Raw genomic sequence first — 27,450 nt, 5'->3', positions numbered from 1 at the left:
TGGTCGCTGCTAGAGATTAAATCCACATCAAACAAAATGTATTTAAAAACCTTTCAAAGATTAAACCTGGACTAGTATATGAATTAAGCACATTAAAACAAAAACACGTTTCTTAAGTCTCATTTTAATAGATAGTTACAGAACACATGAAATACAGCCATCCCTTATTGAAGTATTCAAAACACGTGTAGTTTACTACAGTTAAAAACAAACAACAACACCAAAACACACAACCAAACAATATACTGGAATTTAAGACGAAATGATGAGACATGTGACTATGAGGAAAAACGAACCAGAAACACAAAGAAATAGAAAAAGAAAAATATATATCTATATCTCTCTCTCGGGCTGCTTTCTTTAATAATTGTTCATGTTGTAGACCCCTCCACACAGATGTGTGTGTGTGCAGCAGGAGGCGCTGGGCTCCAGTCCCTCATGTGCTCTGTGTGTGTGAGGGGTTTGTCTGCATTAAACACTACACAGCACATGCATCTCTGAAACACCGAGAAGCAGCAAGGGCAGGAGATAAGGGGAGCCGGCTAAGCTGTGGTCTTGAGGTCACTTCAGCCTGAAAGATAGTAAAAGTGAGACGAGATGAGCACACACATCAAGTCAGATAGTGTTAAGATGCTTTTTTTTTGTTAACAAATTAATGCTTCTATTCAGCAAAAACACATTAAACTGATCAAAATTGAAAAACCTTTCTATTCATCAAAGAAAAAAGTATGATGGTTTCAACAACAGCAACAAAAAATATGATGCAGCACAACTGTTTTCAACATTCATAATGAATAAATTCATAATCAGAAATGTTTACTGTGCAGCAAATCAGTAAGGTTTGTTTTGATATACAGTAGGAAATTTACAAATTATCTACATGGTACATGATCTTTACTTAATGTCCTAATGATTGTTGGCATAAAAGAAAAATCGATCATTTTGACCAATACAATGTATTTTTGGCTATTGCTACAAATATACCCCAGCGACTTAAGACTGGTTTTGTGGGTCACATTAAAAAAAAAAAATATATCCACTATAATGAACCTTTTGTGGAATGATACAATTCCATGGATAGTAAAGAAGCATTTTAAAAGTGTTGATCAACAAAAGAGACTTCTTGGTAGTATATGAAGGAAACTTGCCCAATATGTGAAGCACACAATTCACCTTGGTTATATGTGAATGCACGTCACTGTGGTTTTAAATGTGTTCATTTGTTTACCCAAAGGTTATATGATGACTACAGTCTCATTCCATGGAATTTAGCTTTGGAGGACAGTATCCAAAATCATTATAAAATTAAAATTAAAGTACACAACACTGCTGGAGAAAAACACACATTCATATAACTGGGCTGTTGACTCAACATCTTCTAGTTTCGTGTGACAACTTGCCCCAGTCTCCCTTATAAATGTGAATGCTAATTGGAATGCTTACCATTAAGAAAAGAAGCTGTAAAGGTAAGAAAAGACAACAATCCCCAGAATCACACAGCAAAGCATGATCATCATTTTCTTCTACAGAGAGAAGGATGCATGTGTATGAGACAGTAAAGACAAATAACACAGAGAACAAAAGAACAGGAGTAAGTTAGAAAAAGCACATAAAAAAGGGAAATAAATTCATGCCACTAAATCTAAGCTTTCACAGCAGATCACGTCTATTAATAAGTTTATTTAAAAAAAAAGAAAAAATCATGCACAATTCTTTTAAATTGACAGAAGGGAGAAAGAGGAATACAACAAAGGAAAGGTTTAGGTTTAAGGCCTGTGTCTCTCTGTGTGTGTGTGTGTGTGTGTGTGTGTGATGAAGAAAGCAAGCACTCACTTCCCTTACAAAAAAGAAGTTTATTCAAGTGTACTATTAGTAGGCTATACTTCTTTTAAACTAAAAATAGGAAAGTATACTTTTAGTCAACTTTTTATGTACTTCTCAGAAATATACTTAAAATGACATTTAAGTATACTTGACTAATACTTAGAAAAAGTCTAAATATATTTGAGCTATACTTGTGCTCCTATAATCCGTGTTTTCATTGTTATATGGTAGGGGGCACTAGTACACATCTTCTGTACAGAATTTCCAAAACAACATAAGTGAATAAGAAACCGAAACAACAGATACTTCCACATGTAATCTAACACGATCATCTGACATGAAACAGCATCAAAACTGTGTAAAGTTATGGAATAAAATGTCACCAATGAAGATGTAATAACGACTGTCAAGCTTTGGGGTGTTGATCGACTCCATCTATGTTTTGATTATCATTCTGAATCCAATTCATAGTCTTTTTTCAGCTTTTTGTTCAGAATGTTGTTTATTTCTTTAGTTTTTATTTATGAAACTTACCCACATTCAAGTGTTTAAAAAAAGAATGCATGAAACTAGAATAAAATGTTTTTGTTTACAACAGATACCGTTCTTTCTTTTGATGTTTTGTATGTTCAGATATTCATATAACAAAATATATACAAATTAATACCTAAATAGGGACATAGTAGTATACTTAAAGTATGATGTAAAGTTCACTTAAAGAAAACTTACAAGTATACTTGCTTGCAGTATAAAACTACTAAACTAGTAGTTTACTGAGACTATACTTCAAAGTGTACTAAAAATGCTACTACAAGTATTTAATTAGTAAACTATCAGTATACCTATAAGTTCACTTTTAGTATAGTTGCAGTACAAGCTAAAAACTTTGATGTGAACTAGTTGTATACTCAAAGTTTACTACTGTTATACTTAAAGCATACTTGAAAGTATACATTTATATACTAGAAAGTGGGCCAATTTAGTCCCAAGGGGTATTGAAATAGTACACTTACTAGTACACTGATATTTGTGTACTTACTACATAAAGAATACTTAAAATATACTTGAACTTTACTTAAGTATACTTAATAAAATAAACTTGAAGTATACTACTTTTTGATAAGGGTTACCATCAGGTGAATATACGAACAGATTACAAACCTGCTGATATGAACTCAGTCACTCAGCTAAGCCTAAACCTGCCCTGCCAGCTTCTTACCGAGGCTTTTTAACTTCCTCTGTGTCAGTCAGTAAAGGATAGTTCAAGGCCAAACAAATTATTAAAGCTTATATTGTCAACAAGATTCATTGTGCGCTGGTGATGACAGGATTTTTCAAATTTATTTATTTTGAGAGAGAGAGAGAGAGAAAATGCCAGATTACACTTTCAACTTAATCCAATTTAATGTCATAAAAAACACTTTAACTTGGTTTATCTGACATATCTTTCTAAGATGTGATTGTCTAGTTAGTTGATACTTTTTATTATCTCCATAAATGGACCAAGGTAAACATATTTAGACAGGTTGTAAACCATGCAATCTTCTGTAGGCTAGACTTCTCATTTAACAACGCTTGGTTCAATCTTTGCAGCCTTCGAAGGCAAGGCCATATATCCCATTCTTTCACAATGTACTTAATAAATGTATTTTGTCAGAAAATGCTGAATGTGCCTGCACTGCGCTTTTTCAACACTGTTACCCTGACATTCCTCTCCTTTTAATAATTTAAGATAAATTTAATAAATATTTGTATAAAACAATCCCTTAATAAGAGATCTAGAAAACATTTTCTAAAAATCTGATATATTTACAGAAATGAAGCATTGTTTGGAGCACATGGTTCAAACTGAGGTAAATTTCTAAATAAAATAGCTTCATAATTCAATTATGATTAAAAATCATATAATCCATTTAAAATATTGTTCTTGGCACATGATGCATGCTCTGAATGTGCTGTGGTGCAATAATATTTGCTACGCTGTAAAAAGTGATAAGTTGACTAAACTTAAAAAAATTCAGGAAACCCGTTGCCTTAAAAAGTAAATAATAATTAAAAAAAAAAAAAGTTAAGTGAACTTGACAATTCACTTAACTTATTTTTTAAATTATCATTTACTTTAAAATTTTAAGGCAACGGGTTTCCTCAATTTTTTTTAAGTTAAGTCAACTTAGCACTTTTTACAGTGTAGCTAAAGTTGCTGTTAAACATTTTTGCATACAAACATTTTAACGTAAAAGAATTGACAAAAAATTAACATATTTTGTTTTCAATTATAATAATTTATTACAAGGCACAATGAAACTAAGTGATACTTATAATTTGAATAGATAACTAACTAGTAAGTCCATAAATTCTAAACTTACTGTGAGATTTAGGTTTGGGTTTTTAATACATTGTTTGCTGGTCTGTAACCACATATTTATGATTGGGAATAACAGTTTAAGTAATAGTGTAACTATTGAACCCATACTCACATATAAACCCATATTCATTGACTGCTAAATATTATATTAATATTATTTATTACTATATAAACTAATGACAGTTTTCCGATAATGATTCCCATGAATCCATCCATTGATTTCTCAAATATTAACAAAATACTTAGAAAACATATAATGTAATTTATTCCTTTGGTTAATTCCCATACAGACGTTCATCACATTACAAACATACACATGTGGATTTCTTCCATTCTGGACGACCCATCAAAGCTTAGCTTATTGTGTTCATTTCACAGGGATCCAGCATAGAAGCTGAAATCATTTCTGAGTCTCTAAGCCCTTTTGATCAAGAACAGTTCAGTAGCTCAACCAGCAGATGTAGCCATTGATGTGTCTTATGAAAACACAATCCAATAAAAACATTAGGGCTTAAAACAGAGGTTAGATTTCCCTTGTAAGTCTCATAAAAATCCCTTATTCTGTGCTCATGGATTCGTCCATGTATTTAAAAGGTGCTTCCTTCAAACGCGATTCCTGGCATGTAGAAGAAGTTCCTTAAACATTTCCCATCACACCCTTACAAAAAAACCTTGTTTCCTTGATCATCACTAAGGTTCCAGCAGAGTAGATTCCCATTGGTTTGTGCTGATGAAGGGAGGGGCCACAGGTGCAGGGGGCGGAGCTTTCATCTTGACGTACTTCCAAGGAAAAACAGGGAGGATGGAAAGGAGAGGAAATGATCATCTGTAATAATGAAGAGTTCATGAGCAGCCACAGAGGTTATCATAGAACCTGTGTGAGGATGATGATGAGGATGATGATGAGCACCACAGCACCAATCACACCCAGTATAATCATCTTCTACAAGAGACGAAACAAAACATGATCCATTAATCCAACAGCAAACATCTAAAGTCTTCAACCCTTCACCACCATAACAAACAACGGAGCCTAACAGAACCCAAACGCACAGAGAACATAGAAATGAACTCCGCAACCAAACCAAAGGATGCTCAGGAGATCCCAAAGCCCAGAGAAAGCATGCGTTACATCCATATGGAAGACTAGAGAAGATCAGCTAAAATCCCGGTCACCAGCTCCATGTCTGCATAACATCAAACACCCACACCATTCCCATTTCCCAAACCTTATGTTCATCTGAAATTTACTCACCAGAGACTTTATTTCAGACCTACAGATAAACCCACTATCAAAGCAATAACTGCCAAAACCGTCAAAACCACGGACACTATAATAATTATTTTCTGTGAAGAAACACAAATACAAACACATCTGTTAGCATCTACTTTAACATATGAGTAACAGATAAACAGCTCACTCAGATATAAAGACACAACATCCAGTCTGGTCCAAAACATGGTCTTTGATGGAAAGATATTCATAGATATTCATTTCAGGACTAGGCATTGCATTTATGGAAAAGACATAAAGGGATATTCACCCCAAAAATGAAAATTCTGTCATTAATTATTCACCCTCATGTCGTTCCAAACCTGTAAGATCTTCGTTCATCTTCAGAACACAAATTAAGATATTTTTGATGAAATCCGAGAGCTTTATGACCCTCCATAGACAACAATGCAACTGCCAAATTCAAGGCCCGGAAAAGTAGTAAAGACATCGTTAAAATAGTCCATGTGACATCAGTGGTTCAACCATAATTTTATGAAGCTACGAGAATAATGTTTGTGCACAAAAAAAGACTTTATTCACCAATTTCTTCACTTCCATGTCAGTATTCGACGCGCATTCACAAGAGTACCAAGTTGCATGTGTGTGCATTTCTTTGCTTGCAAACAAGTCACAGTGCATCCGGGTTCTACGTCAGCAGCCCCACTGTCGTGAATGCTGAAGACTGACAGGGAATAGAAGAAACTTGAATAAAGTCGTTATTTTTGTTTTCTTTGGATACAAAAAAGTATTCTCGTAGCTTCATAAAATTACAGTTGAACCACTGAAATCACATGGATTATTTTAATGACGTCTTTACAACATTTCTGGGTCTTGAACGAGTCAGTCGAGGGTCAGAGAGCTCTCGGATTTCATCAAAAATTTCTTAATTTGTGTTCTGAAGATGAACGAAGGTCATACGGGTTCGGAACGACATAAAGGTGAGTAATTAAATTAAATTAACGACACAAATCGTTGCAAAGCAGCTTTATAAAAAATTTAAATTTCTACACTACATTTAGTAGTAGTTTATCATGTCAAGTTGATGTGCATATGGCAGAAATGTACGGTAAAAATCAGTTAATGACATAATCAAACAGACGATGAACACTATTAACAGCAATGATTATATGTTGCAATCAAACTTATAGATTAATGACAGAATTTTTATTTTTGGGTGAATTATACCTTTAACGTCTAGAAAACTATCATTGAAGATTCCAAAAACATATTCACATTTAAAAAGAAGAAAGAAAGAAAGAAAGAAAGAAAGAAAGAAAGAAAGAAAGAAAGAAAGTTTGTGCGCCACTATAGCATGCTCATCATATTCATCATTTTCAACCCAAATTACTTTCTTAATATGATGTATTTCCGGATGAACCTCAGGGAATCTCAGAATTTGTCTCTTCATCTTTGATACACAGTTTCCAAACATCTGTATTTTGTACATCTTGATATCTGTCTTGGTTTACATTCCACGCACAATAAAACTTCATGTTTAATCATTGCTTGTTGAAGTTTTGATTAATTGTACTGCAATTGTATTCTTTTTTAGCACTTTTGTTCATGCTTCAATACGTAACTCATTTTTATATAATTTTGTGTAATTTATTACTATACATTTAAAGGGACAGTTCACCCAAAAATGAACTTTCTGTATGACTCTCTTTATTCTGTGCAAAATAAAAGATAATTTGACAAGTCAATGGGATCCAGTGCTGTTCGGTTCCCAACACTCCTCAAAAGGAAGTCATACAGGTTTGGAACGACATGAGGATGAGTAAATGATGACCGTTTCCATTTCTGGGTGGAGTGTTCCCTTAAATTTAATATGAAAATCTTTTGTACCTGAACAATGACACTAAAGAGAAGTGCACATGCACATGTTTTCTGTGATTTTATCTGTATAAAGTGGAATGGAGATGACAGATCAACCAATGCTAACTTTCGCTTGCACCAGAAAAGCAGTTTTTCTCACATTTCCTTCTCAGCTGTGTGTGTGAACGTATTGTTGCTGCTATTATGTCATGAAAAGTGAACACGTATGGCTTAACATTGTTTTTTCATCACCTGAGATACTCTGAAATCCTGTAATGGGAAGTTTCAGGGCGTATCAGGATTAGTAATAATCACTGGGTTTGTTTGTGTGACGTCAGCGGGTTTGGACACAGTAAGGAAATGCAGGGTGGGACGGAGGGGCAGGGCCTCATATTCATCATGAACTCACACGTCGAGCCTCCTGCTGATATTTAGCGGCTTTTTTAGTGTCAGCAACCGCCCGCTCCACAAAACCCACTGACTGGTCCATGTTGCTCTCAATCCTGTCAATCATACCGCCCTACAATGGATTTTGGGTGAAGAAGAAAGAAGGAAAAAGAAAGAGAAAAGGAAATAGAGAAGAGAGAGAGAGAGCAAGAAAGAAAGAGAGGTGGGGGGCAAAAACAGAAGAGAGAAAAAAAAGAAGCAGAAGACACATTGACTGTTACAGTGAGGCCCGTACCTTCCGGGCTTTACTCTGATACTTGACTGCTTTCTTGGTTTCAGTCTTTGCCGCTTCAACATGATCGACTGCTTTTCCTACATTCACCTCAATGTTATCAACCATGTTGCCCTGAAACATAATAAAAAATATGGGGAAAAAATGAAACATATGAAAAACACATATCATTTTATCTTTAAAAAAAAAAAATACATATATACAAATACATATACCCAGGTGCACCATGCACACACACAGAGGGGGAGGCCAGGGCTAGTTGTCACACAGGAAAGTAATTCTGAAATTGGTCTTAAAGTGGTAGTTCGCCCAAAAATGAAAAGTTGTTCAAAACCTGTATGAGTTTTGTTTTCTGTGAAACATAAAAGAAGGTATTTTGAAGAATGTTTGTAACCAAACAGTTAATGGTAAGGAAAAAATTACTATGGATGTCAATAGGCACTAGAACTTTTCATGCTTTATATGTTACCCTTGGGAGATATTATCAGGAGACATGGTATTAGCTTTCACTGTTATGCTGATGATACTCAGCTCTATATTTCTTCGCGGCCCGGTGAAACACACCAAATTGAGAAACTAACGGAATGCATAGTCGATATAAAAAACTGGATGATGAGTAATTTTTTACTGCTAAATTCTGAAAAAACAGAGGTGTTAATTATCGGACCTAAAAACCCCACATGTAATAACTTAGAACATTATCTAACACTTGACGGCTGCTCTGTCAATTCTTCTTCATCAGTCAGGAACCTAGGTGTGCTGTTCGATAGCAATCTGTCATTTGAAAGCCATGTTTCTAGCATCTGTAAAACTGCATTTTTTCATCTCAAAAGCATATCTAAATTGCGACCAATGCTCTCAACGTCAAATGCAGAAATGTTAATTCATGCGTTTATGACCTCAAGGTTAGATTATTGTAATGCTTTATTGGGTGGTTGTTCTGCACGCTTGATCAACAAACTACAGTTGGTCCAAAATGCAGCAGCTAGAGTTCTTACTAGAACCAGGAAGTATGACAATAACCGCATTAGCCTGGTTCTGTCAACACTGCACTGGCTCCCTATCAAACATCGGATAGATTTTAAAATCTTGTTAATTACTTATAAAGCCCTGAATGGCTTAGCTCCTCAGTACTTGAGCGAGATCTTATCACATTATAGTCCTCCACGTCCGCTGCGTTCTCAAAACTCTGGCCGTTTGATAATACCTAGAATATCAAAATCGACTGCGGGCGGCAGATCCTATTCCTATTTAGCACCCAAACTCTGGAACAGTCTACCTAACACTGTTCGGGAGGCAGACACACTCTGTCAGTTTAAATCTAGATTAAAGACCCATCTCTTTAGCCTGGCGTACACATAACACATTAATACGCTTCTATTATTCAAATCCGTTAAAGGATTGTTAGGCTGCATTAATTAGATCAACTGGAACCGGGAACACTCCCCATAACACACGATGTACTCGTTACATCGTAAGTTGAATGGCATCTACGCTAATATTTGTCTGTTTCTTTCCTATTCTGTTTCTCAGTCTGTATCCGATCAGATGGTGGATCAGCACCAAGAGATGATGTCTACAGCCCTGATCGTCAGCGGAGACCAGGACACCCAGATGACCCCCAGAGATATATCCCCAGCGAAAACCTCGATTGAATACAATAAAACTTAAAAAAAACAAACAAACAAAAAAAAATATAAAAAAAAATACCTAACTACATAATACTACTATTGTTAGAAATTGTAACAAAATTAAAATAGAAATATAAACTTTTGAACTGCGGGTTTCGTCTGGCCAGAGGAGAACTGACCCCCGACTGAGCCTGGTTTCTCCCAAGGTTTTTTTTCTCCATTCTGTCACAGAAGGAGTTTTGGTTCCTTGCCGCTGTCGCCTCTGGCTTGCTCAGTTGGGGACACTTAATTTCTAGCGATTATCACCGATTTGATTGAACAGATTCTATTTAAACTAAACTGAGCTAGACAATGACATCTCTGAATTCAATAATGAAATGCCTTTAACTGAAAATTGAGTGTTTAATCTTATCATTATACATTACTGACACTCTATCCTCCAATTTGATACTGTTAAGTGCTTTGACACAATCTGTATTGTAAAAGCGCTATATAAATAAAGGTGACTTGACTTGACTAGAACATGTATGGTTACTCACATTTTTCAAAATAACTTCTCTTATGTTCAACAGAAGAAAAAACTTGAGGGTGACTAAATGATGATTTAAGCAGTCAATACATTTAAAGATCTTTTTTATTTTCCAGGGCAATAATGGTAAACATGTTCAATATATCTTTCTAGTCAATACTTTGGCTATATAAAAATTGGCTTTAAAACCAAACCTGCCCTGATTCACTGGAGTAAAAAGAGTGACAACTAGCTCTGGTCTGCCTTATTCAGTGTTGACGCTCTGTAGAACAAGCACTTGAATAAAATTAATTTACTAGAGAAATACCAGAAGCTTACCTTTCAGTTTTTCTCCATAGCAAGCAGTTAATGAGCAAAATAACGGTGGATTGGTCAATAATTTATCATAACTCTTTAGATTGTGTTGAATTAGCTCTGCTCCAAAACCTAGTGAACTGCCTCACTGCTTACGGTCTACTACACATACAGAAACCAAACTAAAATTAACTAATAAGTGATTGATTTGCAACCCAGTTAAATGCTGTTTATGCACAAAATATACACCACCATTCAAAAGTCTGGGGCCAGGAAAACTTACAAACAATTCATGTGTCAAATAAATGCTGTTATTTTGAACTTTATGTTAATCAAAGAATCATGAAGCAGCACAACTGAGCAGCAAATTAGTATATTAGAATGATTTCTGAGGGATCATGTGACACTGAAGACTGGAGTAATGATGCTGAAAATTCAGCTTTACAACATTTTAATTGTAATAATATTTTACAATACTATTGTTTTTGATCAAATTGAGGTATCTTATATAAAGAAGTATAATTTTGCTAAATTGAAAACATCATCTAGTTGTGCGGCTCACTAGGTTTTTGGAAAAGAGATCATTTCTTCTAATCAAGGTGAAGTTGCAATGGATGTATAAAGTTTGTGACCAAATAATGTAAATGAATGAAAGGAAAACAGTCAGTGAGGGAAATAAAAAGGTCATGCGAACAAAGAGGACAGTTAGAGAGCACTCACATGTGAGAGAAAGGGCTGATGGGAAGTCAGTCCGACCAGCTGTATAAGGCTTAGCAACCAACAGAACGAGTTTGAACAAAGAGGAAGAGAGACAAGGATGCTACAGACAACAGAGAGAGAGAGAGGCAGAGAAAGACAAGGAAATTCATGACAATGAGGGGGAAGTCATAAAACACTGACAGTATGAAAACAGGGAGAAAATGATGAACAAACAGATGCGTGATGAACGGAGGAGTGTACCTGGCTCTCCACCAGCATGGCGATGTCCACAAACATGTCATGCAGCTCCTTTATGCTGCTCTCCAGACGCACAATGTCTTTGTGACGCGCTTCAATCTCACTCAGCGCTTGTTTGGAGATCCCTGAATCCACAATCTACAACACAAATGGCAGATTTATCACAGTGTAGCATGAATATTCACATTCAACAAAGAGTTTTGCTCAGTTTAGAGTGAATTATCACAGGAAACGGTTACAGGATCCAGTAGAGATAGAGTCTAGATCTTGTGGTCTTGGTTTTGAGACGTATATGTGGCCTGAGTCTCATTATTTGATGTCCAGGTCTGAGTCTCAATATGGTCTAAGACAAAGCTCAAGCTCAAGCCAAGTGGTGCTATGACCAGTTAAACGGTTACAACAAATGCCTCAGAGGGAACATTACGTTAAAAGCAACATGCTACATCGTTACTAATATAAAGTAACCATTTGCACTACATTTTACTTCATATGAAAAGTAATGTGTTATTTGCATGACATTTGCATTATAAAGTGTGTAGGTGGACTACTTCTCTACTGCTGTGAAGTCGCCACAAAAGCTGCTTCGAAGTAGCATTTATGCTATAAGATAAGGGTGTATTTACACAGCAAGCACAATCACAGGAAACAATGAATCATTCAATTGTTACATTCAATACAATATTGCTTTCTGTGATGATTCATATGCCAGCCAGAGTGCACATATTTTGTTAGAGCTAATATGTTGCATTAGAGGTGGACATTAAGACCAAAATCTTATTTTAAATCCACAAAGTCAAGATTTTTTTTACAATTAATTACAAAAAAGAATTACAATTAAATGACATATTTAATCCTAACTATAATTTTTTAACTTTAATTATAATTATATTGATGTCAAAATAATAATACGCTTAACTAATTAATAAAAATAATAACATTTCAATATTCCAGAAATTTTAAGAGCTGAATATAATTCAGGAATCCCGTTCTTTTAAACAATAAATTTCCATGATTTTCCAGTCATTTGTGATTTACTGTGGATAGGGATTTAAAAATATATATTTTTACTCACAGTTTCTACCCAATAAAATATTTTAAATTTTGGTATAATTAAAAAAAAAAGTGTATTTGATATATAAAACAATTGAAAAATAAATGGACCTTTTTCAGGTCTAATAATCACACTTTTTTTCTTTTTTTTATTTATATATATATATATATATATATATTTTTTTTTTTTTTTTTTTTTTTTTTCTTAAGGAACCCTGGTGGCTCTATTAAGAAAACAAACGGTTGTTGAAGGAGTTAAATAAAATAAAAATTTGTTGATTTGTGGTTGTTTTATCTTATTTTTTTTGGTTGACAACCAAAAAAAAAGGTACAAAGCTGTCACTGGGATGGGACCCTAAGGTACAAAAGCTAAAGGGTACATCTAATCTTGTATATTATTTAACCCTAGTACAAATTAGTACTTCAAAAGTGTACATTAGCACCTAAAGTGTACATACTAGTACATTTTGAAAGGCTAAGGCCACATTGACAGCTTTGTACCTGTTTCTGAGTGCTGGTTTAGATTTGCACTGCCTATGGGAGCACATTATGAGGAAGGGACAGCTCTGCCACACACACGCACGCATGCATTACCCCCGCTGTGAAAACGGCTGCGTTTCCTCCCTCCAGCATCTCCTCCAGCTCCTCATCAGTTGTGGCTTTACCAGCTAGAGCGAGAAGCAGAACAAAAGCAAGTCAAAGAGAGAAAAGGGGAATAGCGCAGTGTCAGTTTGACACGGTTCAACCACAAGCTTGAGAAAGAAACGTGTTGTACACTGTTTGATAAGAGCTGTCTCATGCACTGCTGTTTAGTGAGGAGTGAGTGTGCGGGCCACACTTACTGATCTCTAATTGTCTCTGAATGCGACCTTTGCTTTTCTCTCTGAAGTCCACCTGAGCTTCATTGTATTTGGTCATCACATCAACAAACTTCCTGGAAAGTACAGCGTGCTGGCAGGGCAACATGAGGGCAGAGTTAATAGAGCGTGTGTATTTGTGTGTGTTACGTGAGAAGGATGTTGACTCACCTGTGATTTGCGTATTCTTATGTCCGCCGATACTCTTTCCACTTCTTCCATCTCGAGATTCCTTTCAATGGCTGTACAGACACACACACACACACACACACACACACACACAAAGGGTAGGGTTATCATAGTTACAGTAACTAAAACAAAAACTAAATATTTATACATTTTTGATACTAAAATAACACTGACAGAGAGTAAACATTGTTTTCTAAAGGTTGATAAATGGCTCACATTATTCTGGGTCAGAAGTGTTTGAAAAGCCAAACCTATTTCTTTGTGGCCTTATTTTATTACCTAATGAGAAAAGCACAAAGCAGGGCAGTATATGTGTAAAGACACCAGCAGGCCTGTATGCATGTAAATACACTTACTCTTCAGTTTGTTACGAGCATTGTTGGCCATTTTCTTGATATCATTAGTGCGCGCCTCCAAATCATCCTGTGTTTCTGTTCACAGAGAAGAAAACAGAAGTTAAGCAGGTATATAAGGAGACTGATTGCTGGTTTGTGTGTGTTTTGTCATTGTTAAACACTCCCAGAGGAATATTTTATTGCTCAGAGGTTGTTCTTTCAAAGCTTAGGAGACTAAATGGAGTTAGGTTTCGTGTACACTACCGTTCAAAAGTTTGGGTTCTGAATTTTTCTTTGAAGGAAGTCTCTTATGAAAGAAACAGTACAACTTACTGCACTGTATCACATCTCATGTAACTGACGTCAATACAATTATAAACAATATGTCCTCTAACATTTACCTCAGGAAAGCCATGCAATGTCGATAACTTATTAGTCAACTAGAGAGGAGCATTTTGCTAAATATATGCACTGTATTATATATTCAACCTGTTAGCAATATCTGCCATGAGTTTAATATGAAAATTTATATAAAAACTGGTTTGTGTGCAACTCAAACAACTCAAATCTGTGTCAATACCCAGCCCTAGCTCTCTTGATTTTTTTTATTTTTTACATTAAAATTCAACTTGATAACAGTAAGTAATGCATTAGGTATTATAAATGATTAAATTTTTTTTTACAACATTAATCAATTGCTCACTGTTAATACATATGTATCTAATGTTAACTTATACAGCTTGATATGCTAAAAACTTATTAGCACATGTACATTGCAAAAAATATCATTTTACATTAGAACTTGGCAATGTGACAATGTTTCAGGTATTACTGGATAACATGTGGGTTCCTGTGTATTTTATAATGAACATTAAGTAAATGACAGGAAATGCAACTCAAAACACCCTAATGTGCATTAATGATAAAAACCGAAAAGAAACTATATTATGTAAAAAAAAAAAAATCATATGTGAAGTGTCATGCAGAGACATGTCCTTTTAGTGATTTATATAAGATGTATTTTTTGGCGTTTTGCCTTTATTTGGCTAGGACAGTGTAATGACAGGAAGCGAATTGAGAGAGCAAGAGAGGGGCGGGATTCGAACTCGGGACGCCCGTAGCACAATTGCATCGTATGTCAGCCCGCTGCCCACAGGGCTATCAGATACTTCAACTAAAATATATATATTTTTTTAAATAATAGTTAATACTTGTTCAAAACAATCACTTTAGCAAAGTTTGTACTATTTTCTGCTTATTTTGAAAAATAAAAGAATTACTTTTTGTTCAATAAACATACTGTCATTAAAATATGCCACTATAAAAATATATTTTAAAATACAGAAACAAAATCATTTTAAAAAGTAAAGATTCTGAAAGCATTGAAGGAGATCCAATAATAACTGAATATAGATTTACAGTAGTAACAACAAATTATATTTTATTATATGATATGATTAATATCATGTTTTTAAATATGATGGTTTCATTCCAAACATGGTGATTATCTCTGATATGGACACCCAACAGAATATATGATATTTACCATCTGAATCTAACCATGTTATGTCAACAAATGGAAAAGTCAGTGATCTATTAATTATCGTGTTAATTACTGTGCGCCTTTAGCCCCAACAGCAGGTACATATTCTTTCGTTATTTAAAAACTGTTGCTTTTAATTATCTCAAACAAAACTGAAAATCAATAAGATATATGCATTAATTTGAGCAATTCCCATTTGCTACTTAAATCTACAACATTTTAAAAAACATCAAATATTAGATCAAGTAAGCACAGAATCAACTTTGCGCTACTGCCCGCGATCTCGTCAAGGATCAGCCAAATATGCACGTGCATCTTGAAAAGCGGATGTTTTGGAAAGTGCTACGCCACGTTTTTGTGCCATCTAGTGGTTTAGAGGAAAATAATATCAAAGGCACCTTTAACCCTGTTGTAATATATTTAGTTAGTTTCATCACCTTTTTGTTACCTTCCTGTTTCCTTTTTCTAGCTTCTTGCCATTCATCACACTCATTAATCATCACAGCTGTTACACCATCACTGTGTATTTAAGTTCCTCTTAGTTTTCTGTTCATTCACACAGAAAAAAAGGGGTTTAAAATTGTACCTTTTGGGGTACAACAGCATGTCCCTGGAGCAGCGCCCGGCTTAAAAATACATTTTTGTACCCTTTTTACACGTAACACGTACACTTAAGGTATTAATATGTACCTATTAGGGGTAAAAAAAAGGTACAAATACGTCCTTTTAAGGGTACTGCTCCAGGGACAAGCTGTTGTACCCCAAAAGGTACAATTCTGGCCCCTTATTTTTCTGTGTGTTGTCGGTTATTGTTTTGTACACACTGTTACACGTTTGGACTTTGCTCATCAAAATGACCTCCGTTTTGTAACTTTTGCCTCTTCTTCATCTTCGGAACTTGCTAAAAGGTGACAATTTTACAGTAAAATTACGTATAATGCTATGTTAAACCAATGACATTTTTTCACTGTATATGGTAAGGTAACAGTTAACCAATTAACAGGTTTTTAATGTAACATTTTTTTTTTTTACAGTTTTTTAAGAGATGTGCTGTTCTAAGCATTTTTACAGTGTTAAAATTAACATTGTTGATTGTTAGTTCATGTTAGCTATTGCATGAACTAATACTAATGAACAGAACTTCATTGTGAAGTGTTACACTAATGCATTGACGCTACACACCAGTTGTTATACAACAACATTACTACAGTATGTTCAACAGACCTCAGAGACTATTTCACCTGTTACTACCAGACAGTGGAAAACAATGCAGAACTGGATCATGAAGCCCACAATGAGTGCACATGTGAACGTCTCTTACTCTGGTCAGATGTTGGTGCAGAAAGAATAACTGAGTAAATTTTCTTCACTTCGGCCACATTCTCGTCGATCTTATCAATGCTGTTCCTGATGTCTTCAATCTGAAACAAGTAAATAAAGGTCACTTAAAATGCACAAAGGCCACAGTGGCACACATTCAGAATAAAGCACATCAAAAGTATTTTCACAAACACACAAAAGGACATGCCTGGGAGAAGAACTCATCCATAAAGGCAGCGTTGTCCACCGCGATCTCAACATCTTCATCATCATGATCACATGTCTGAAACATAATACATAATTTTTTATTATTACCATAAAAGCATTGAGCAGAGTTGCCCTAAGTAGGATGGGAACAGGCCACAAACAGAGGCTGTGACGTGTGACGCAATATGTTGACAATACTTGTAAGGAGATAAGAAAATGTCATGTAAAGAAATAAGGAAATATGATTTGTGTTTTTAATGATCTCATGCTGTCTTTCTATACACCCTTGTATAGTTATGACTGGTAAGTAAATCACTCTCACTAATTCACTGTCTATGCACATTAAATTACAATTTAATACACATTTAGAATGATATTTAAAGGGGTAGTTCACCCAAAAATAAATATTCTCTCATCATTTACACACATTTAAGTTGTTCTAATCCTGTATGAGTTTCTTTCTTCTGTTGAACACAAAAGAAGATTTGCGACCCTGGACCACAAAACCAGTCATAAGTAGCACGGGTGTATTTGTAGCAATAGCCAAAAGTACATTGTATGGGTCAAAATTATCGATTATTTTTCTTTTATGCCAAAAATCATTAGGATATTAAGTAAAGATCATGTTCCATGAAGATATTTTGTACATTTTCTACCGCAAATATATAAAAACTTCATTTTTGATTAGTAATATGCATTGCTAAGAACTTAATTTGGACAACTTTAAAAGCGATTTTCTCAATGTTTTGATTTTTTTGCACCCTCAGATTCCAGATTTTCAAATAGTTGTATCTCGGCCAAATATTGTCAGATCCTAACAAACTTATTTATTCAGCTTTCAGATTATGTATAAATTTCAATTTCGAAAAATTGACCCTTATGACTGATTTTGTGGTCCGGGGTCACATATTTTGAAGAATGTGTGTAACCAAATAGCTGCTGGTAGCCATTGACTTCCATATTATTTTTATTTATTTATTTTACCATAAAAGTCAACTGATTGGATACCTTTTATTTTTAAATGATGTCAAAATTATCTTTTTTCCCCTTTAAATTAGAGCTAATATTGAGTAACTCCCTAATTACAGGTAATTTCCATTTCTAAGCCAATAACAATAACTGGCAATCAAGAACTTCTTGTGGTAGATAACCCTAATTTTACTTCTAGCATTTTAACCCTTTCAAACCCCTTTTCAGCCAGTTAATAAACTAATTTATTCAAAACCACAGATAGCAAACTCTTAAATTGTGCTTTGTAATTTGCTAACAAATCAAAAGTGACCCATCTCATATTTATGAAATATGATCATAATAACCATGACATGAATCAGTAAAACACATCATAGCAATCACACAGCCATGTGTCATCAGCTAGAATATCTCCTAAAACAACTGAATGAAGTGCAACAAAATGAACCAGAATGGACAGGCCTGGTGTTCTCTATTTTCCAACTTAAAATGTGAAATTTTACACGTACACAAAAACTAACACAGATGGAATGCAAGAAGAATGGATCTCAAGCCAGTTTTTGGTTTATTATTTTGCTTATAGCTTACTAAAACATGAACAGAATAAGCCATAAAAAGCCATATTGTTACTTACATCAGATGATCTGATTAAAACAACCCGAAGCACAACACAACAGATCCTAAATAAATCCTCACAAAGTGAAAAGACAAGCCAACATGGCTAAAACAAGGGATATGTCCAGGTCATGCTGTACATGTTCACTGATGCATATGGTACCTGTATTAATAACAACTGAATACGTTATCAATGAATGACATATTCGTATATTGTTCACCTCTTGTAAAGTCACAAGTTTATAGCCTAGTTCTCTTTATGTTTAGTTAATGGGTTTTGTTATTAAAATGCACTTTAAGAACAAGGTTCATACATTAATCGTCACATGAACATCCGGTGTTACAGGCCTCTGCTGACGAGGCACATTGTAAGCTGCCGTGAAACAGCAGAAGGACTGCTGGATTAGCAAATCTACATTTTATTTTATGTAAAGTCTGCTTAAATATAAAACTTGGCTGAAGTAGAATGAAGTACATTCATGAAGCAGAGTAAATAGTGATTTCGTGTGGACTTTAGAAATGGTACAACTGCCAAAGTGTCTTGCACTGCACTTTTATGCCAAGCACATAAAGGTGTGTCTTGTGACGTTTTATGAAGAGCATGTGGAGACCAGTACTGTTTTCCATTTAATAATAGCTTTACTGTCAAATGACATAACAGCAAATTAACGCACTGACACTGTCAGAGAACAGAGATTGGCGCGTGATAGCATTATAACGGAAGACACGGGGTTGAAGTTCGAGTGAAATCACACCTTTATGACACCACTCAAGGATTTCTCTGCAGTCATCAAACTTGTGGCTCCTTCACTCCACCACAGAGGAGGCAAACACACACACACACACACAGTGAAACCCTGAACACCAAGCAGTTTTACATTTCTGACGGCTCAAATGACACTTTCAAAAACATTCCATGGTAACCGCAGTTTTTGCCAAATTACCAGTTATATTAAGTTACAGTTATATATGCTTCATTGCTTCTATAGAAATATGAAATGAATGTGAGATTTTGGTAACTTTATTTTAGGGTCTCTTAATTAGTTGCTTATTAGCATGCATATTACTAGAATATTGGCCATTTCTTAGTAGTAATTAAGCACATATTAATGCCTTATTCTACATCGTTAATCCTACCCAATACCTAAACTTAACAACTACCGCACTAACTATTAATAAGCAGCAAATAAGTAATTTATTGAGGGAAAATTCGTAGTTAATAGTGAATAGTGTTCCCTATTCTAAAGTGTTACCGAGATTTTTTTATACATCTGTCATTTTATTTCATTTTAAAAAGACATGAACTTCTATTCCAACAGGCTAAACATTTATATAACAAAATACTTTTTTTTAAAGCTATGATGCATAAAATTTTCAATTTTAAATAAATGCTGTTTTTTTTTTACTTTCCATCATTAAAGAATATTAAAAAATGTATCACGGTTTCTGCAAAAATATGAAGCAGCACAATTGTTTTCAAATCTGAAATAATCAGAAATGTTTCTTCAGCAGCAAATCATATTAGAATGATTTCTGAATGATCATGTGACACTGAAGACTGGAGTAATGATGCTGAAAATTCAGCTTTATCATCAGAGTAATTACATTTTAAAATATTACAAAAAATTGCATTCAAATAGAAAACAGTTACATTAAATTGTACTAATTTTTTACAGTATTACAGTTTTTACTGTATTTTTGATTAAATATACACAGCCTTGGTGAGCATAAGAGACTTTATTTTTTATTAAAGTATTGTAACTGATTACATTTGATTACAGTATCAACACTGATTACTGTCAGATTTTCAAAATCCTTCTTCACTTGAATTAAGATTATAATAATTTAATTTTAAAGCACAGCCACCACAAAATCACCTCTTTTTACTTTGAGATCTTTCTGAGGTTAAATACATATTTAAAATCATAACAAGAAATAGTTTAGTAGCTATGATGCTGTTTTTGAAATCAAATCTTTGCATAGCTATGACAGGAACCACTCGCATCTAACAATGCCTTGGAAAAAACAGTTAATCTTAAAAAATAAAGCATATGAATGAACCCAAATAGAAAATAAAACAGCCCTAAACTCCTGAAACATTGGTGTCTCATATTTTAGAGCAGTCAATACAATATATGAAAGTCAATTAAATCTGTATGAGTGTGTGTGAAAAAAATTCAGATCGTTGACATTTTCATAAGTAACTGGATTTTAATTACACATTTTTTCTGAGTTAACCGTAACTGATTACAGTTACATTTATTTTGTAATTAAATTACGTAATTCCGTTGGATGTAACTATTTACTTCCCAACACTGATTATGGCTATAACCAAGTTACCACAGTTTTATTGCAGAAATGCTAGATTATTGTAAAAGCTATTTTTACATATTCTGAGGAAAATGCTGATCATCTATCATAAGAGTGATACTGCTGTTAGATAAGAAAGGCCTTTTTGTACAAAAGACTCCTGATTGGTGTAATACGCAAGGACTCAGTTACAGACGTTCTTTGTCTTTACTGCTGTTTATCATTAGTGAACCTAAATCTGTTCTCTATATTGTGATTATTTTACATGCAGCAAGCAATCAAAACTTGAGCAGTCAATACAAGATCATCTGATTTTTGCATGTTCACAAAAACTGCCATTATGAGCAACGACACAGTGTACACTGCTCAACCAGTCTGTTATTTACATTGAGTTCTCACTGTGTTAGTTATGATGAAAGTATGCATGACACTGCAGAAATTGTGTTGCAATAAGGAGATCATTGTGATATTTGTGTTTGGCTACATTGATGCAACAGGAGCCGCTCTAAATATAATGCTGTAATCAACACTTCTCACAATCAGTTAATCTTGGAGGCTGTAGCAGTAAAACACAGTGGTTTCTAGAGAGCTCCACATCTTATGTTCATTTCATATGCAAAGATGTTAGCCAATCATAGCAGCAGCCATTTAGATTGGCGTCTCAGAGGGCTGAAATCAGGGTAGATAATAGCTAAATATGACAGTTTTTGATGAAAAAAAGAAACTAAGGTTATAAACACACCTCAGGAAACATTACGAAATAATTTTAAAAATGTATTCCATGAACCCTTTACTATTGGCAATAACATTAAATTAATTGTATTAAAAACTGCATTATGTTCTGCAACATCTAGACAGACTAGGGACTTATGTGAGGATCCTGTTTGTGGACTTCAGCTCGGCCTTTAACACTATCATCCCAAACCTCCTCCTGCACAAACTAACTCAGCTCTCCGTGCACACCTCCATCTGTCGGTGGATCACCAGCTTCCTGACAGACAGGCAGCAGCTAGAAAAGGCTGGGAAAATACACATCCAGCACCCGTACAGTCAGCACTGGAGCTCCTCAGGGATGTCCTCTCCCCATTGCTCTTCTCCCTCTACACCAACGACTGCACATCTAAAGACCCCTCTATCAAGCTCCTGAAGTTTGCAGACGACACCACAGTCATCGGCCTCATTCAGGACACTGACGAGTCTGCTTACAGACAAGAGGTTGAGCAGCTGGCTGTCTGGTGCAGTCTTAACAACCTGGAGCTCAACACGCTCAAAACTGTGGAGATGACCGTGGACTTCAGGAGAAACCCCCCTCCTCTCCCCCCACTCACCATCATGAACAGCACTGTGACTGCAGTGGAGTCATTCAGATTCCTGGGCACCACAATCGCCCAGGACCTGAAGTGCGACATTCACATAGACTCCATTGTGAAAAAGGCCCAGCAGAGGTTGTACCTCCTTCGCCAGCTGAGGAAGTTCAACCTGCCACACGAGCTGCTGAAACAGTTCTACTCCGCCATCACTGAATCCATCCTCTGCACTTCAATATCTGTCTGGTTCAGCTCAGCTACCAAATCTGACCTCAGAAGACTACAGAGGGTAGTCCGGACTGCTGAGCGAATCATTGGTACAACCTCCCCAGTCTCCAAAAACTGTACTTATCCAGAGTGAGCAAAAGGGCTGGCAAAATCACTCTGGACCCCTCACATCCAGCACACTCCCTCTTTGAACTGTTGCCGTCTGGTCAACGCTACAGAGCTCTGAGAACCAGAACGGCCAGCACAGGAACAGTTTCTTCCCTCAGGCAATCCATCTCATGAACACTTGACAATAATTGTGGAACACACACTATTTATACACTTATACACCTATGTATCTAACACACATACTTAGTCTACATTTCAATTGCACATATTATACCTGTACATACAATTGTCAATTTGTAAATTGCTATTCCCTATTTACTTGTTCTATTTATTATCTGTGTTTTTTGTTCTGTCGCTGTCATTCTGTTGCACTGTGGAAGCTTCTGTCACGAAAACAAGTTCCTCGTATGTGTAAACATACCTGGCAATAAAGCTCATTCTGATTCTTCATGCTGATAACATGAACGTAGCAGGGTGACGTATGAATCCCTGACCCAAGCAATATTTTTTTCTTTAGCAAACACCACTAATACCTACAAAGCCCGTAGGACAAAAGTATATTTATTGTGGCCACAAATAATGAATTTGTTCCCTCGTTTTATTAATTAGTTCCATCGTTTTAGATAAAACACAGCCACAAATTAAGAATTTGTTCCCTTGTTTTATAAATTAGTTCCCACACTTCAGTTAAATTATGGCCACAAATCAATAGCCTAATTCATTCCCTTGTTTTGATTTAATTAAATAAATATTTTTAATGTATTTTTTTTCCATGCATGTCAGGCGCTCTGAGAATACCTGTACTAATGAGGATAATTTGGTGGTAACTGGTTACTTACCATAGTAGTAGTACATTTTTGTAAAAGACCATCAACTAAGGTCTAACATAATGAAATATTATGAAAGCAAGCACTTACCGAGATTGTACTTGAGAATTTCAGCTGAACTATTCCTGTGACAAAATGTAATTTTACCCATCCCGCTGACAAAGACATCAGCTCTCTTTTCAAGTTTATTTGTAGTATTAACAATGTGTTGCCAACCCAACGGGTTTTTGTGAAGGTCAAAGACACACACACATACACACACACAAACACACAAATGCAGTGTGCTGGAAAAGCTGTGAACTGAGGTAAAGAGATAAGGCTACAAGAGACTTCCTGCTGAGGGAAAATGTGAGAGAGAAAGTGTCTTAAAGGTTAAAGTATAGTGAGTTCAAGTTAACAGTGTGCCTTAAGAGTAAAGTCTATAATATGTGCGATACAGTGTGTTTTTCACTCATCATCCTGCTAACCCTACAGAAGAAGGCCTATTGGAGTTCACGGAAGGACATAAAAACAAATTCACTCTCACACAGTGTTCAGCTGTTTAATGTCCCACAGTTCCTTTAGTGCTCCAAGAAGAGCACCAGTGCGTGTGTGTGTGTGTGTATACTGAGCCTATAACACTCTTATATACACACAAAGAAGAGGAGAACAGTACAGCCACACCAAGTTAAACATTACAGACAGACACAGGCAGAAAACCCCATGCATTGGGAGGTTAGAGCGGAAGATCTTTTACTCTCAGCAGGATTTCCTACAGCACAGAGGGTCACATGCAGACATGCCCCAAGCAACTGATTTTAGTGCTGTTTGCTAAGACAAGTATCGCTAATACTATTACTCATAGTTAAGAGTTAAATATTTGAACAAACACCTAAACCTACAAAATGCACTTTACTGTGTAATTAGTATTAAGCTTCACGAAGTAACTCTTCCAGGCCCGCTGAATGATCAAATCATGCAACTTGTGCTATTAAAGTGACTGGACTTAAGGTTTGGCCATGGTGGACTATAATACTGGTAAAAAAAAAAGTAAGTAAGTAAGTAAGTAAATATATATATATATATATATATATATACAGTCTAGTTTTCATTGTTTAGTTTTTTTAGCAAACAGTGTAAAAATCTTATTTCTGATATTATCGTATTTTAACAAAGAAATGTTTAAAGATTAAACCACTAAAAGGAGCGTACAAAAAAAACAAAACAAAAAAAACAGCAATATTTTCTGTATGCAAAACAGCACGGAAACACAACGATGACTAATGTAAATAAGGTTCAGCCATAAACGCACACGCACACAAGTTCCTCTTGCCTGCTCGGCAGCTTCAGGTAACAAAGTCAACAAAGCAAATATTTGACTGAGGCAGAGTCGCCACAGAAACAAATCCTCACCTCACCTCTGACCCTGCCCATAAGATCTGACACCCTCTCCAAAACATCCGAATAAACTCAGCCCTACCAACCCTGCCAACAGTACTCTAGTATCATATCATACACTCTACAGTACTGTCATCAGGCGGTAATACCGATATACAATGTTCATGTATCACAAAATTTAGTGCACACTTCAATTTGCCTGAAAAAAATACCATTATACTGCCAAAACACATGCCCAAAAAACTCTGTTGTTTCATGGATCATGTCTAAAAAAAATGATATATGTCCAATAAAACATGGTAGTAACATGGTACATGTCTGAAAATACGACACACCGTGATAGGATTCAGTGTGCAGGTTAAAAGCATGTTAGTACCATTGTAAATATCTAAAAACAAGATTTAAAAAAAAACAAGGCAATACTATGATACATGCTAAATGCCAAGATCGTATTGAGTTACATGTCTAAAAACACTGTATATATCAAAAACCATGGTAGTACCATGATGATACAGGTAGTATTGGGTTATAAGTCTGAAAAACATGGTACATAATAAAAAAAACATGGTGGTACCATGATACATGCCCGCAAATGTGCTAGTTTTGGGTTTTATGCCTGAAAACATGGTACATATCAAAAAACATGGCAGTACCATGATCCATGCCCCAAATTGAGGTTGTATTGGGTTATAAGTCTGAAAAACATGGTACATTTAAAAAAAAAAAAAAAACATGGTGGTACCATGATACATGCCCACAAATGTGCTAGTAGTTGGTTTTATGCTTGAAAACATAGTACATATAAAAATAAAAAATAAAAAAGGTAGTACAATGATACAAGCCCCAAATGTGGTAGTACTGGGTTATAAGTTAAAAAAAAACTAAAAAAACACACACACACACACACACACAGTAATACTATCATGATACATGGCAAAAAACCGTGGTAGTTTCGCCTAATAGCATGGCATACAAAAAACATGGTAGCATTAGTACCATATACATTAGTAGTACTATGGTACATTATACACTACATAAAACATGGTAGTACAGGATTAAAATATGGTACATATAAAATATTTTAGTACTATGGTGCATATGCATAAAAACATGTAATTTGTGGGAAAAAACAAAAACATCCGAACATCATGGTAAATGTCCAAAAAGCAGAAAAACAAAACTATGGTTGGTGTATTTATTTATTTATTTTATTTTATTTTATTTTTTACTTTTTTTTTTTTTTTGGTTAGTGAGGCAACAGAATGGATGGCAAACTCTGTCTATTGTTATTTGTTTATTTTTCAATAAGCATTTTAAGGTCATCCTCATCTCTCTCACCCCCATCCCCCATCTCTCTCCAGAGGCCCGTGACCCCCTCCATGAGTCAGGTGACCACATCAGCTGTCCAGCACTGTCTACTCTCCTCTATTCACTCCTTACACCACATCTAATATAACTTATGCTGCATTTAGTGAGCACATTCATCCACGCAGACCCCATTTTAGACGCTTTTTAACTTTTATATCATTTCTCTTTGGAGCAACAGCCCCAAATGTAACGTTACAAAAGTACCAACATGTTCCTTCTTCATACTATAACCACAGTCTAACAGCACTGAATCTGAAGAGGAGGTTTGAGATGAACTCCATTGCGTAATATCATTCCCATACACTTGTGTGAATACGCGCTCGCCTCCGTCGCGTTTACTGAACAAGCAATAGAAGCAGACGCTTACCGCCTTTAGTTGCTCCAGTCGGTCCTTCATCTTTCAATCTATCGGTTAACACTATCTAGAAATCAAATAAATAAATAATAAATAGGAGAGAGTCAAATGAAAGGGAAAAGTGTGCGGTAAAAGTAGCGTCCGCTCCTGAACTCCGCGTATTCCTGCTCCTCTGAGTCTTGTTATTCCACCAAAGGTCCATGCAATATGGCTGCTCTTCTCCAAACCAGTAGTTTTTTTCCTCTAAATCTATCCGCTCAGAGGATTAAAACAACAGTTGTGTTCAGTCTGCTTAATCTGTCTTCCTCCCTCTCCCTCTCTTTTCTCGTTATAATCGGTCTGAAAGAGCTCTCTCTCTCTCTCTCTCTCTCTCTCTCTTTCTCTCTCTCTCTCTCTGCCCACAGTCACGCCCTGCGCGCGGACACCTGTATGTGCAAATGTAGTGTACTCTGCTAAAAGTACTTTTCAAGTGTCTGTACTTTATCACAGTGTTTTTCTTCGGAAAACTTTACTTCACAACATTCCAAAGCATAATATTGTACTTTTTACTGCACTATGTTTCATATTAAATATAATTTAATCAGGGCCGCTGCTGGCCAAATGGGTGTCCCCTGAGCAGGATTGTATTGTTGTGGCCCCTCCCTCAAATATTATGGAAGTATAAAAAAATTAAATCAAATAAAAACTACTACAGAACGTCAAAATAGAACTTTAATAAAATATAAAAGTAAATAAATAAAATGTAGCCTAATTAAATTGCATTATTTACTAATTACAATTGTAGCTCTAGACAGTCACCTGGCTATGATTTTATTAATACAGTTGTCTGATTGATTTTATAGTCTCAAGCATTCAGAAATCATACAGAAGAAATTTAAGCAGTTTTATTACGATAAAACCATGGCTAATTTTTTTTTGTAAGGGTTGTGAGGGTTGCCAAAAATGAAAGATTAAGTGGATATTTGAATTAAATGTTTGGTCAACAGCCTATTAAACAAGGATTTTTTTTGTAAGTGTAACAGCAGCAATTACCAGGCCTTTGGCTCCCTTTGCAGGCATTTGTAAGATGTATGTACATAAATGTATTTTGTATTACATTATGTATTATGTGTTAT

General features: G+C 35.3%; 1 protein-coding gene across 4 annotated transcripts; it reads right to left on the bottom strand.

The window, feature by feature from the left end:
• Positions 1–145: 145 nt before the first annotated feature.
• On the bottom strand, positions 146–26,723 carry stx3b (syntaxin 3b). 4 transcript variants are annotated; one of them, XM_058797456.1, is made up of 11 exons: positions 26,348–26,723; positions 16,873–16,947; positions 16,666–16,765; positions 13,823–13,897; positions 13,449–13,519; positions 13,263–13,371; positions 13,015–13,088; positions 11,374–11,508; positions 7,963–8,073; positions 5,445–5,536; positions 4,437–5,132 (listed from the first exon to the last, which is right to left on the bottom strand). In XM_058797456.1, the coding sequence occupies exons 1-10, from the start codon at positions 26,375–26,377 to the stop codon at positions 5,453–5,455; spliced, it is 864 nt and encodes a 287-aa protein (XP_058653439.1). In that variant the 5' UTR covers positions 26,378–26,723; the 3' UTR covers positions 4,437–5,132; positions 5,445–5,452. The 4 variants fall into 4 exon arrangements, with proteins under 4 accessions (XP_058653438.1, XP_058653442.1, XP_058653439.1 ...); XM_058797455.1 differs by lacking the exons at positions 4,437–5,132; positions 5,445–5,536 and adding an exon at positions 146–571; XM_058797459.1 differs by lacking the exons at positions 4,437–5,132; positions 5,445–5,536; positions 7,963–8,073 and adding exons at positions 1,446–1,523; positions 7,690–7,800.
• Positions 26,724–27,450: the final 727 nt, after the last annotated feature.

The sequence above is a fragment of the Onychostoma macrolepis genome, chromosome 14, assembly GCF_012432095.1.
Source record: "Onychostoma macrolepis isolate SWU-2019 chromosome 14, ASM1243209v1, whole genome shotgun sequence".
Classification (NCBI taxonomy): Eukaryota; Metazoa; Chordata; class Actinopteri; order Cypriniformes; family Cyprinidae; genus Onychostoma; species Onychostoma macrolepis.
Note: the sequence above shows the minus strand (reverse complement) of the source record. Positions and strands in the feature narration are given on the sequence as shown.